General features: G+C 44.5%; 1 protein-coding gene across 1 annotated transcript in view; it reads left to right on the top strand.

Annotated features, from left to right (window-relative positions):
- Positions 1–285: 285 nt before the first annotated feature.
- Positions 286–14634, top strand: part of CCNK (cyclin K) — a 27964-nt gene continuing 13615 nt past the window's right edge. The window contains 4 exon segments of the mRNA XM_077780813.1: positions 286–508; positions 11798–12046; positions 12763–12844; positions 14309–14440. Of these exon segments, the coding sequence (XP_077636939.1) occupies positions 11850–12046; positions 12763–12844; positions 14309–14440 (411 nt within the window). The 5' untranslated portion in view covers positions 286–508; positions 11798–11849.

The following is a 14634-nucleotide window of genomic DNA, read 5'->3' as shown; positions in this document are numbered from 1 at the left end:
TTTGGGGGGCGCCCGTCAGCCAATCAGAAGAAAGTGGAGCTCTCCCAAGACGAAAGTGTCGCCAATCTCTCCCCGGCCCCTCCCCGCAGGTCAGCGGTCTCTGCGGACAGCAGGAGGAGCCACCCTGGGGGGCAGGGGTTCTATTTCGGCAGTCCCTCCCCCTCCAGAAGCGAGAGGGAATTCGGGAGCAACCGAACATGCTAACGGAACTTGGACGCGGGAGGCGGGGCCCGAGGCGCCCGTTGTCCAATCAGCGCCTGGCATGAGCGCAGCCCAGCCAATTGTGGCGCCGAAGCTGGCGGGGGCCGAGACCGTTTGGGCCCGCAGGCCCCATGACTGGAGACGAGGCCGAACCGTGCGGTTAAGGGTGGCTGGGCGGGGCCGCGCGCGGTCGCTTGTTTTTCGTCGCGGACGCAGCGAGATGACGTAGCTTCCCCGACATTCTACGTCCAAGATGGCTGCGGTCGGCGAGGAGAGACGTCGCTAAGGGGCTTGCCTGAGGCGAGGGGTGAGTGACCAACCGACCGCCGCTCGCCTCCACTTACCTGGAGGTCGGAGTACAGTATGGCCACTTGCCTCTACCCACTGGCGGAATCTCTTTTTCCGGATTCCGCCTCGCTCCGCTATCCCTGGTACATACCGAAGTTAGCGGGCGACGACGGGGCTGCGGGTCGCGCTTCGAGAGAGTGTCTGAGGCACAGGAGCGGGGCAGGGAGGCCGGCGCGGACCCGAAAACAGGCAGCAGCCCTCGAAGTGAGGGGCGGCTGGGATTCGGGGACTTCCTAGCAGCTGGGGAGAAGGGTCGCGGTGGGGGAGGACGGGCGCTTCAGCGCGCGCGCACCCTCTGAGCCGCACAGCCGCGGACTACCTAGATTTCGCAGTGTGCCGGCCCCTGGCGAGCTTAGGCCCGAGCCTTATTCTACGTCTGGGGTACTGCGACTTTGGAGTCTGAAGAGCCGTGTTAGGGGAGACTGGGAATAAGGAAAAGGCACTTCCGCGATTAGGTTCGTTCCTGCCGAGACGTGGTCTTTGCCGGTCCACTGCTGGGCTGTTTGGTTTGTTATTACAGCAGGCGTCCTTTAGAAAGTTGAGGCGTAAGTCTGAGGTTATCTGAAAGTATTTAGACTGTTACCAGCCCCCGAGCTTTCGCTAAACCATCTGACGTGGGGCGCGACTTCGGAGAGCAATTACTTGAGGGTGATCTTTTGCGTTTGTAGAGTAAATCTAATAATGATTATGTATCTCGCTCTACATCGCTCTTGAGAGGTATCTAGCAGGGTGCCTTTCAATGGTAGGCGCTCAGTAAAGATTTGTTTGAATGGTGTTGCTAGAATGAAAGTTCCATGAGGAGCTTTGTGTCCTCAGCACCTAGGAAGCTGTCTAGATTGTTGAATGAAGGGTGGGTGGATGATGGTACTCGTGGTGGTGGTATTGGTAGACATTTTGGTTAAGAGCGTTAGCGTCCCTAGGTTGCTTGCCTGTTAAATAATCCTGACTGTGAATGTTAAGAGTTCAGGATTATTTTATTTCCTTCAGAGTGACCACTCTTGGTGTCTGTTTTTCGGGTTTTTTTTTCTTCTTCTGTCTCATCTTGATTATATTGTAGCGCATAACTCAAACTTATTTGTCGATTCTTGCATAAAACAACATTCGTTTCGTTTTGGAAATGTAGTTTGCACCAACAAGCAGTAAAGAAGCATTCTAGTTACTAATGAGGTCCTTACGTGTTAAATGCCACTTCTGAAACTGAATGTCCCAAAGAAAAAAACTGGTCAGAGTTTGGGCCTACTAAATGAGCTACTTTACCTCAGGAGATTCTGTTTGAAAGCAGTGAGTCCCTGAGGAAGAAAAATGTTTTGTTTGCTTTCTCTAAAAATTGGGTAAGGACAAACAAAATCAGAAGGAAGTTCAAGGCTGTGGAGATCGTAAATAATTTCAAACTGGATTAAATCCAGTTCATATTTTTAGGGTCAGATAAATGATACACCGGAGTGCTTGTAGGTAAAATTGCAAAATCACTGTTCAGAGTTTTTGAGGAATCTGAAAGCACAGTTAACGATGGAAGACTAGAATCTGGTAAATATCTCAGTTTTTGCAGAGAGCAGTTAGGTTGATGGCTCTTGGATGCTAGAGCTTGTTAATCTATTTTAGAGCCTTGTGTTTTTAATTTTTTTAATATTTTTATTCATTTTTGAGAGACAGATACAGACTGCTAACGGGGGAGGGGCAGAGAGAGGGAGAGACAGAATCTGAAGCAGGCTGCAGGCTCTGGGCTCCAACTTACAAACTGTGAGATCATGACCTGAGCCAAAGTTGGATGCTTAACCAGCTGAGCCCCTCTGGAGCCCCGTGTTTTAGAGGCTTGTTGGGAGAGCAGAAAGTTTGTGAGTACTTAGGAAAGGAGAGCTCATTCCCTCAAATTTGCAGAGTGTCAACTAAAAAAAAGCCAGCCAGGTGACATACATCTCATTACTTTCCCACGAAGTTTGTTAGCTTGGTGGTGAGGGAGGGATTGCTAGACATGGGTCCGTTTGGGTTTCCTTGGGCCACGGAACGTAATCTCTCTTCCTGTCCTGGTAGCCACAAGAGATGTGTTTACGCTGGATAAGGTCTGCTTGCATGGATTTACATCCCTTCGAATTACTGAACCCAGAATGATTCATGAGTTGATGTCAGCCTGAAAAGAGGTCTTTAGACATGAGCTGTGGGGCTCTGGCCTTGCTCTTGCTCCGGTTTGCATTTTTTTTATTACTGACTTTAAGTATATGAGGCATACTCCTCAAATTAATAAACATGATCAAAACCTGTAGCTATAAAGAATTCTTAAAGGTTGGAGCAAGAGGCCAAAATTAACAAGATATAAATTTGTCAGGTTAAATCTACAAAAACTCATTATGCCTATCTGAGATAAGGAAGAGCAGACTTGGGGGGGAAAGCAGGGAGGGAATGGTAGGATGTAATGTTCCATTTATGGAAACAAAGTATAGAATCATCCCCAGATTGAGGGAAAGATATTTTTCTCTAATCATAAATGGTGGCTGTGCCGTTTAGGACCTTTGCGAATTATCGTGTCTGTCTGGTTCTGTTTTCTCCACAATAAATTGTGAGGATAAGAAGATACAGCTTGCAGGCATGCTGCATCTCCGTGGACACACAATGGACGTGTTGCTGAGTGTTCGTAATCTCCCTTTCCCCATTTACCATGAAGGTCATGTAAACAGTGCTGTTTTCCATTCTGGTTGCTAATGTTTAGGGGTTATCTTGAGACACAAAAAACCATGTTGAGAAAATAGAGACGTTTGTTTACCCTGGAGAAGAGAAGAGAATGGAAAAAATTGTCTTCACGTTTGAAAGGCAATCAGTAGATAAGGGAAAGGTATTTTCAAGGCCTAGGGAACTAGGTAGGGCTTCAGAGAGTTGTTGAAAGGTGGAAGAATCAATGTAAGAATGGGGCGCCTGGGTGGCTTAGTTGGTTAAGCGTCCGACTTAAGCTTAGGTCATGTGATCGCGGTTTGTGGGTTTGAGCCCCGCATCGGGCTCTGTGCTGACTGCCAGCTCAGAGCCTGGAGCCTATTTCAGAGTCTGTATCTCCCTCTCTCTCTGACCCTCCCCTGCTCACGCTGTCTCTCTCTCTCTCTCTCTCTCCTAGAAATAAATAAAAAATATTTAAAAAAAATGAATCAATGTAAGACTAACACAAAAAGTAAAGTGAACACTAATTATTGATACCCAGGATTCCATAGGCTGCTTTGTAAACTATTAATGTTCCATTAATGAAAGTGGCCAAATGAAGGTTAGTGACTAAGTATTACTGTTATCTAGAGATAATTTCTGTACTGGGTGAGAACGTTGAGTAATGACCTTTACTATAGCTTCCAACATGGAGGTGTCCATAATTCTAAATTTGAAAATGCATTTCTTTCATGATTTAAAATGGTATGCCTAAAGCACGTTCCTGAAAAATGTTGCTGAAATGCTTTGACATGTCGCTTGTTTACTGAGAGATTTTTACTTTGTGGAGCTCATAACCCTGAGTCATTTTCACAGTAATCATGAGCTGCTAATGAGAAAACCTGGAACTTTAGGGTCTTGTGAAAAACATCATTAAAGGGTAATAGGGAACAGGGTTGTAGAAGCGAGGTAGGGACGTTTTCAGGGGAGTGAGGACTGTTTTGATTCTATTTATGTACATTTATTTTCACTTCCTTTCCTGTATTGTTTATTCAGCCCCAGAGTCTAAAGGCTCGCTTCTCTTTCTCTCAGAAATAAGTAAACATTTTAAAAAATAAATTAAAAAAAGGGCGGGGGAGGCGCCTGGGTGGCTCAGTCGGTTAAGTGTCCAACTTCGGCTCAGGTCATGATCTCACGGTTCGTGGGTTCGAGCCCCGCGTCGGGCTCTGTGCTGACAGCCTGGAGCCTGCTTCAGATTCAGTGTCTCCCTCTTTCTCTCTGCCCCTCCCTCATTCAGACTTTATCTCTCTCAAAAATAAACATTTTTTAAACATTTAAAAAAATAAACATAAATAATCTAAAGGCAGTACTCTGGATTATTAGCATGGGGTTTGGCCCCTGGCAGCAAGGTACAGCAGGTGGAGTGTATCTGTGGTGCTGTGTAACTGTGTAGGGAGCTTGTTTTCCACTCCGCTGTCGCCCCCACTGGGTCCCGTCCCTCTTCCTCACTCCGCCCCTTTCCTCTCAGCACAAGCCTTCATACTCTATTTCCAGGGGGGGGTGGGGAGGGGAGTAGGATTTATTTACTCCCCCTTAAGTGATTTTTTTTTTCATTATCTTCCTCAAACTTTTCCTTCCCTACTGTCTCAGAGAAAGAGCTTCCTCCCTGAGGTTAACTTTTTTACTGTGCTTTTTATTATCAGCCAGTTAACCACTCAGTGGCTCTTTCCCTTTTTGCCTCCGACACCCTTCATTCTCCTTTACGCTGATGAAACAAGAAGAACCCTGTTTCATAGCCTGCTTGTTCCTTTTCACAGTCTCCCTTCTGCCCACTGCACTTCTGTGAAGTTTCTGTTATTTACATGCGTGTATGTGTCTGCTACTGAGACTGGTCACGTATGACACAAATCACCCGTTTAAAATAGCGTCCAAGCCAGTGGTCTTCAATACTGAATTGTGCTAACATTCCTACAGTCAACTTTCAGTGACCAAGAACTCCCCACCAAAGTAACCTTTCCTTAATTCTTTGCTCTTTCGGTTTTCTTAGGCATCAGTCACTGCTAAGTGCCACAGCTGTCTCACAGCCCGGATCCCTTGGTTTCTCTTGCAGGTTGAAGGTACAAGTTTCCCACCTCTTGCTTTCCTTTGGAGGTTTTTCTGCTTTCTCAAGTCTGTCTCCAGACCTTTTCTTTTTTCACTTCCCCTCCCTCCACCGGCCACCATGACTTTAGTGGTCAGTCTATATGGACACATCCCAGACGGACATGTCCTTCCCGATTTCAGCGGTCCTGTTGCTGTGTCTGCAGGTGTCTTGTGGGCTCTTCAGGCTTGATATTTTTGGAGCCCAAATTCGTGTCCCTGCCCCAGGCCCCACCATCAAAACTACCTCCTTCCTCATTTTTCTTTTCAATATTACCCTCTCTGTCAAGCGGACAAACTTGAAATCATCTCTTGCCTTTGTCTCACAGCCCATCATGCTTCCTGCCTCTTATCTCAGCACCGTCGTGTGGGGACAGGCCCTCCCAGGCGGTACTTGAACAGCCACTTTAGTCTCCTCACTTGCACATCTGCAGACGGCCCCTGCCCCATTCTCGGTCTCCTTACCACACTTGGTGTTTTTCATGGCACTTGCCACTCCCTGACAAGTAATAACATCTTTGTTTCTCTCTGTCTCTGCCTCCAGAACATAAACTTCTAGAACATAAGCTTCTGGTGGGGCAAAGACCTGCATCTCAGTTCCTGCTGGGTCACTGAGGCCTGGCTCATAGTAAATCTTCGGCAGATATTTGAATGGATAACTACGTGCAGAACTGTTGGGTCAATGTATCTTAAAACAGACATTCCCAGCTAGTGTGCTGTGAATAAATTACAGATATTTTGAGATACTGATTCCCTCAGCCAGTTGGCCGCTTGCTCCACAAGAAGGTGCACGGATGTTTGTTACTATTATTAGTAATGAAAAACCAGAAGTATCTCAAACGTCTTTTCACAGTAGAAAGTAAATTATGTTTTGTTCATAGGACACTATGCAGCAGTTTCTCAACTTCAGCACTATCAACCTTTTGGACCAGTTAACTTCTTGCAGAGAGTAGTTCTGTGCCTTGTAGAATGTTCAGCAACATTCCTGGACTCTGCCCACTAGGTACCAGCAGCAGCTCCCTAGTTGTGACAACCAGACATGCCCCCAGACCTTGCCTAGTGTCCCTGAGGGACAAATCGCCCCTGATTGAAACCCCTGCTATACTTAATGAGAATGAATGGTCGCTGCTCTGTGTGGCAGGGATGAACCCCACAAATGGAATGTGCAGCAAAAGAAAGCATTGACATTCTGTCATCCCAGGGTCCTCAGAACCCTGCAGGATTCGTTGCTAGGACTAAAGGTCAAGGTAGCAGTTCTCTCTGGGGGATCAAGGTTAGAAGAGAATTGAGGAGCGCACCCGGGATGCCTGTAAAATTCTGCTTCACAGCTGCAAGGTGTCACAAAAGTGTGTTCGCTGTGTGAAAATCAGTAAAGCATACTCTTAAAATTAGTGCGCTTTTCTTTATGTGTGCTGTCGATGCACTTACACGCTGTTTTAACTTGTAAAGTCACTACTGCCATGTAAGCAGGCTTTCTTTGGCTGCTGAGAGATTCTGACCCAGAGGGGATAAGGGGGACCTGTCTGCCAAGCGGTCTTGTTTGAGTCCCCCCCACCCCCCATTTTATAAAGTGAAAGAAGCTTACAAGGACTACTTGTTTATCTGTGGCCTGGACTGGACACATGTTAACATTTTACCAGCTTTACTATGTGAACCTGTGTTTTAGGTAAACAATTTGAAAATAAGTTGCAGATAGCATGATTCTTTACCCTGGAGTGCTTCATTCAGCCTGAGAATAGTCATTTTTGTATATAATCACAGTGTCATTATTATTACCCCCTAAGAAAATTAACAGCCCCTAATAGCCTAATAGTATTAGGCCCATATTAAAATTTCTCTAATTGTTCAAAATTTCTTTTATGGCTTTTTTTTCTTTTTTAAATGAGGATCCAGTCAAGAGTCATACATTAGTTTGAGCATTATGCCTCTGTGGTCTTTTGAAATCTGGGAAAGTTCCTCCCATCTTTTTGTTTGTTTGTTTTGTTTTGTTTTTTCATGACATGGAGTTCTTTTGAAGAGACCAGGTCAGTTGTCTGGTAGAGGGTCACATTTCTGGATGTGACTAAAAGTTTCCTTGTGCCATTTAACTTGTTCTACTCCCAGTAACCTGAAGTTAGGTTTGAAGTCTCGGTTGAATGTAGCTTTTTAGAGGGAAGAAGAATATATAGGTGGTTGATAATTCTTTCAGATTGCCTCATATCAGGAGGCCACCTAACAGCAGGTTTTCACCCTATTAGTGATGCCAGGTCTGATTGCTTTTGTTAAGGTAGAGGTACTTTTCTTCCACATGAATTACTATCACCATGTATGTATCTACAAGATCTAACGGATTATTGATTCACTCTCTTACAATCATTGTCATTTTTCTTTTTAATATTCAGATTCCATGAATTTGTCCAGTGAGAGTCCACGCTGGCTTCCGTGTCTTTTAGAAGCATCCATTAGTCTTAGCACACCTCAGGCAGACCCCTGTCCCAGACTAGAAGGGAGAAAGGAGACCTGGTGTCTAAGATTTGGACACTGATATGTTCCTGACTGTAGGAATGTCACTGCTTCTTGATACTTGCGGTGGACAGCTGGTATATATGTGTATACAATTTTAACCATGATTTATTTTTATATCTTACATTAAAATTTAACATGACAGGTCTTCCTTAACCTTTGATCATGCGCATATATGTTTCCTTTGAACTGAAAATCTCAATTCCTAACAACATTGACATTTATGTAGCTTTGCTTTATCCGGCAGGACACATACACAGATGGTTTGACAGGGAACAGCAGTAATGCCAGTACCAGCAAAGCATCACTGAAGAAGTTTACAATTTCCTGGTAGCTCTTTTGTCCTTAGAGTATATTTCACTCAGGATGGAACAAGATCGGGAATTACTTACAATGATTTTCTGTGTTTCGTGTTTGGTATACACTGGGTCTATTTTGAGTTTTAGGATTTCCTTTTTTCTTTTTAGTTAAGTTCATGAGTGTGTTAAATATTTACATGATTCAGAAGTCGGGAGTTTCAAAAGGACTCATGAGCCAACCCGAAAGAGCCACTTCCGATGGCTGTAGCTGAAATAGTTGGGCAACAAAGTAAATGATGGTAGTATTGGCTTATAACTCAAAGAATAAAACGAATACTGCTGAGTCCACACTAATACAAATAAGTGATGGAATAAATAAATGAATGAGGGAGAAGAAACAGATATTTCTCACAAAAGAACTCCAAATAATGTTGAAGGAAGGAAGGATGGAAATGGAAAGTCACCGTTAGAACATCACAATAATTGGGGCCCCTGGGTGGCTCAGTGGGTTGAGCATCTGACTTCAGCTCAGGTTATGATCTTATAGCTCATGAATTCGAGCCCCATTATTGGGCTCTGTGCTGACAGCTCAGAGTCTGAAGCCTCCTTCCAGTTCTGTGTCTCCTTCTCTCTCTGCTCTCCCCTCTCGCGTTCTGTCTGTCTCTCTCTCTCTCTCTCAAAAATAAATGTTAAAGGAAAATTTTTTAATTAAAACACCACAATAATTGTTACAGGCAAGATCCTCAGATGAATGCTAAAATTAGTGGGCGAAACTTTAAGGAGAAAAGGAAATAATTTGCTTAGTATTTTGCATTGCAAAATACTTTCCCCAAAATGCTCGCTAATTACTGTGGTAGTTAGAACATACATCCCCACATTCATCAATACTTCTCCTTCCAGAAGATGTAGCTTAATTCCCTGCCCTTGAGGGTGGGCTAGACCTTGTGACTCATTTCTAAGGAATAGAAAACGGAAAGGAAAAAATAGTAACTCACAGTGAGAAACCTGGCAAGACCCCATCTTAACCAAGTGACCGTGGTTAATACGGACAGTAAGTTCTGATATCTGATGTGGTGAGTTGAGACGAAAAGGGCACCTCACCTCTTTGGCATTTGCTCTTCCCCAAAACTCCAGTCTGTTCTTGGGGGAACATTAGACGTAAGTCAGAGACATTTCATTCTGCCAGTACTCTTCAAAACTGGCAAGCTCATGAAACACCAGAAAACACTGAGAAACTGCTACTAGAAGCTCCTAAGGAAATACAGCCCCTAAATGCGGTGTGGCATCCTGGATTAGATCCAGAACAAAAAAGGGATTTTTGGAAAAACTCAAAGTTTGAGTCAAGGCTGTAGTTCAGTTGTACCAAAATTAATGTCTTAGTTTTCGTAAATGTACCTGGTTGTGTAAGATGTTAACTAACATTAGAGGAAGCAGAGTGAAGGGTATGCGAGAATTCTCCCCTGTCTTTACAACTCTTCTGTAAATCTACAATTATTTTCAAATAAAAGGCTTCTTAAGAAGTCAAAGCTGTGGGGGTGACTGGGTGGCTCAGTTGGTTGAGTATTGACTCCTGATTTTGGCTCAGGTCATGATCTCATAGTTCCTGAGATGTAGCTTGGGATTCTCTCTCTCCCTCTCCCCTGCTCATGTGTTCTTTCTCTCCCTCCCTCCCTCCCTCCCTTTCTCTCTCTCTTTCTCTCTCTCTCTCTCTCAAAAACACAGTAAAAAAAAAAAAAATGTCGAAGCTATATAAAAAGAGATCCCCAAAGAAGCATTGCTCCAATCCCTGTCTCTTCCATGCTTTTCTTCCCTGTTTCCTGTTGTAACTTTTTTCTCACTAATAGTTTAAAAAACAAATTCAGATGTCTGTTGTTTCTCCTCTTTTCTTAAACGGGACTAACGTACCACATACACTATCCTGTATCCGACTGATCCTGGAACTGTCTCCTTCCTAGTACTTAAAGGGTGGTGTTTTTTTTTTAAGTCTTTTTTTATACCAACATGATACACCATTAACGTTCATCTTGACCGTATTTTATTCAGCCAGTGCCCCATTGAGGGACATTTGGGTTGCTCACAGTTTTTGCTATTATAAGTGACATTTTCATGAATAATCTCGTGCATACACTGTTTCGTGCTTGTAATGGTATTTTCAGAGTAGATTCTTCGAAGTGGGATTACTAAGTAAAAGAGCAAATGCATATGTAATTTTGTTAGATATTGCCAAATTCCCCTCTGTGAGAGTTGTTCCATTTCGTATTCCCACCACCACTAGAGGAGACCGCCTGCTTCTCCCTGGCCTTGCCAACAGAGTATATAGTCACACTTAAATTTCCTGCCAGCGTCCGCAACTGTGAACTCTTCGTATTTACTGAGCATCTGATTGTGCACGTTCTGTATTTACTTAGGCTTTAGGTAACTGACCTCCCCAGCCCCAGTCATTGCCCACTTCTGTCACACACACAAATATAAATTAGTTGGAGAAGATTGCTTTTTTCCTGGTACTTAATTTCTTCCTGTTGGAGGAAAGATCAGATTTGTATGGCTTCCAGGTGCAGGGGGTGGGTGGGAGTGCATTCAGCCCTGCCAAATCCCCTTTCCCACCAGAAATGAGGCAGCACGCAGAGAAGGTTAGGCTTCCAGATTCACCAGTGCCTCTGGCCCCTAACTGAGCTAGTGAACCGCTATTTCCTTGCCAACAGGACCCACCTGGGTATAGCTACCTCTTTAAAATACTTTTGCTGACCTGTTTGAAAATTGCCGTCTCTGATGAGTTTACAAACGGTTTACATATTCCAGTGGCCTCCAGACCAGAGTCCCTGTTTTCTGTTTTCTTTTCTCAACATGATGCTTTTAGAAAGTCTCTTTATTCTGAATGAGAAAGAAGAGGATGAGAAAGCTAGAACATTTTAAAGGAACTCCTTTCTTCCCTTGGGGACCGCCTCCTTCCAACCCACAGCCCCAGAATCACCGTGCCCACACACCTGGTTTATATTGCTCAGTTCAGTGACTCATGCAGATTTGAAATCATCCAATCTGCTGGCTCTTCTAAGTGAAATGAAGTAAACTGAAAAAGGGAAATTCTGACTGGGTGCTGAATGGAAGAGATGGATAATTTTGGAGCATGACTCTTTTTAGGGGGGTAAGACAGGACTGGATTTTACTGAAGAATGGAATCTAGACCAGCATGAGGGGATTGAGTCTACTGAAGAAAGGCGGAAAGGAAAGTGAGACAGAAATGCTCTTCCTTTTAAGCTGCTATGAAATTTGGGATTTATTATACCGTGGGTCACTTAACATGTTAAATTGACTTGGGGGGTGAGCCTGGGCTTGTAATGGTCAATCAGTAGTGTTGCTTCTCTGGGAAATTTTTTTTAAATTTATTTATTTATTTTGAGAGGGAGCATGTGAGCAGGGGAGAGAGAGGGAGAGAGAATCCTATGCAGGCTCCAAGCACTGTAAGCACAGAGCTCAACCTGGGGCTCCATCTCACAAACCGTGATACCATTATCTGAGCTGAAATCAAGACTCAGATGCTTAACTGACTGAGTCACCCGGGCACTCCTCTGGGAAATTCTGATCCGAAAGCAAGTATAATCTGTGATACAGACTGTTTATAATGATCCGGATTGTTTAATGTGGAGTATTCCTTTCCAACTTTGCTACTCCTTCTCTTTTTCTCTTAGGATTCTAACATTTTCAGAAAATCTTCTGGAAAGAACAAGTCTACTTCAATAAATGAAGGAGAATAAAGAAAATTCAAGCCCTTCAGTAGCCTCAGCAAACCTGGACCACACGAAACCATGTTGGTACTGGGATAAGAAAGACTTGGCTCATACACCCTCACAGCTGGAAGGGCTCGATCCAGCCACGGAGGCCCGGTACCGCCGAGAGGGCGCTCGGTTCATCTTTGATGTGGGCACACGTTTGGGATTGTATCCTGAGTCTCCTTGGAATCTGTTTCAGATAGGCCTCCCACCATCACCACCAAGAATTAAAGTAGATACTAAAAACAAAATATATAGCACCATCTCTGTACTGAAATGGCTCTTAAATATTTCTATTTAAATTTTTTCTGACTAACTTGTCTCTTCAGGGGTTTCCTGTTTCCTGTTTATCCTTTAAACATGTAGACGCAGCCACGAGTGGCCACCAGGAGGCATGCCCCGTGGTCGCAGTTGAGGTGTAAGTAAAGGATGGTGAAGCCCTGCCTTGTTAGAAGTAGGAACTTCAGGGGCACCTGGGTGCCTCAGTCGGTTAAGTGTCCAACTGCGGCTCAGTTCATGACCTCATGGTTTGTGGGTTCGAGCCCCGCATCGGGCTCTGTGCTGAACTCTTGTTCAGAGCCTGGAGCCTGTATTGGATTCTGTGTCTCCCTCTCTCTGACCCTCCCTTGCTCATGCTGTCTCTCTCTCTTTCTCTCTCTCTCTCTCTCTCAGAAATAAATTTAAAAAAAAAATTAAAAAAAAAAAGTAGGAACTTCAACTTGCTAATTCTCGTGTCAGGATCCTGAAACCCTGAGATTCCCATGCTTTGCCACCAGAGTGTTTAACACCGATTTTTGTTTTTATTGTTTGTCTTTATTTTTCCACATTTAACTAAGAACATAACCTCTAAAATTTCTTGGTAAAGTCCTTAACCAGAACAACAGACACTATGATACGTTGGCAACTGGAATAATTTATTTTCATCGCTTCTATATGTTTCATTCCTTCAAGCAATTCCCAAGATATGTAAGTGTTTGAATTTTATTATAATTCTCTGTCACATGTTACTCTTTCCACACAGTTTACTGGACTGATTATAGTCTCTCTTTATTCTGTTTTCCAGAAAGTATTTATTTTTATGTAGTACATAGTATCCATAAATAATCAAGTTTGAACTTCGGTTTTTTGAACTAACTATATTTAAACCTTCTTTTACTTAGGCCAGTGTGGACCATAATCCTATTGCACTATGTGTGAAATTTACTTCCTTACCTTTCACAGGATAAATTTGGGCTTTTAAGTAAGACCCCAAAAAAGGCCAAGATGGAAGAGAAGTTCTTTATGCCATATCCCTCATTCTTTAGTTGCTCCTTAAACATGCAGAGAGACAGGCAGGGAGCCTGGATAGGTGGTAGGACATGTACCAAACACGTGGTCAGTGGTGAGGCCATGGGAGAGGTGAGGAAGGAAGGCGGGAGCGTCAGGAGGAGCGGTTAGTTACATCTTAGGAGCGCTCGGGGAAGATGGCAGGGAGGGGTTGCCGGCAGCTAGTGAAGCCTGCCTGTAGGGCTTAGGCGTGCTGCAACGGGACAGAGCAGTTAGTCCAGCAGAAACGAGCGTGAGTGGAGCCGCCGGGAAGCATGCTGTTCTGTGTCAGCCCAGCCAAGGGGGTCTTTGTGGCAGGAAGGGAATGGTGGGGCCTGAGGTGGAAAGGTAAGCTGGATTGGACCGTAGTGAGCCTTGAGTGCCAGACTAGGGAAATCTGATTTTAGTAGGTAGATTGAAGTTATCCAGGGGTTTTCACGAGCACGATGACAGAAGACTTACCAGGAAATTGATGTGTTGGGGGATCCTTCCTCTTCTCAGGTTTTACTCGGTTTTATACGCATGTCTTCCTCACTAGTTTGTAAAGTTCTAGAGGAAGGGGCCTGTGGCAGAATCAGCTTCGTTCCTGGCACGGCGTCTGACACCTCCCGTGCTTGGGGTCCCATGGGGGTGGGGGGCTGGCACAGACAGAATAGCCAGGGGCTGAGCAGTGAGGAGGCTGCGGTGGGTCAGTACTGCGTGTGGGTCCAGGCGGCTGGAGGAGAAGGTGTGGGCGGTGGGGTCTGGATGGATTTCCCAGGACGTGAATTTTACTGTGCTTTTTCTGCAGCAGAGCTTATTGTTCGGGGAGCCACTATTGTTAAGGCTGCCACAGAAAAAGAAAGTTTGTTCCTATGATTCTTTTCCTTTCTGGCATCTATTTTGTTTACATGACATTTTCTTTGGAAAATTCAGTTTAAAATAATTTATGAAGCCAAATTGGGAGTAGGTGTGTCCATGTATATGAAATTTCTTTCAAGCTTTTTGAGTGTCAGAGTATTTGTGCACAAGTAAAAGGAAGATAGGGGAATAAGGGGACCAGGTTATTGCAAAAGCCAAAAATCCTTGCTTCTGTTTCCTGTAGTTTTGTTAACAGTATCTCAAGAGCTCTTCTGTACCCTGTAGGTGACAGGAGCCTGTTGTCTCTTTCTGGCTGGGAAAGTAGAAGAAACACCAAAAAAATGTAAGGATATCATCAAAACAGCTCGTGGTTTATTAAACGACGTACAATTTGGCCAGTTTGGAGATGACCCAAAGGTAAGAATCATCACTTCCTACCTTCAAATCTTAATTCCTCTTGGTAGCGTTGTGGTCAGGTTCCTCACGTGGCCCCTGTAGCTGCCGGTCCCCACCGAGACCTGGGAGGGCCCTGTGCAGAAGGTACTCGTCCTCGCCCCTGTCAGAGAGGAAGGAAGATGAGGCGGCCTGCGCGGCCGGAGCACCCGCCGGCC

The sequence above is a fragment of the Crocuta crocuta genome, unplaced genomic scaffold (assembly GCF_008692635.1).
Source record: "Crocuta crocuta isolate KB4526 unplaced genomic scaffold, BGI_CrCroc_1.0 scaffold299, whole genome shotgun sequence".
NCBI classification, from domain to species: Eukaryota; Metazoa; Chordata; class Mammalia; order Carnivora; family Hyaenidae; genus Crocuta; species Crocuta crocuta.
The sequence above is the reverse complement of the archived record's forward strand: the minus strand, read 5'-3'. Positions and strand labels throughout refer to the sequence as shown.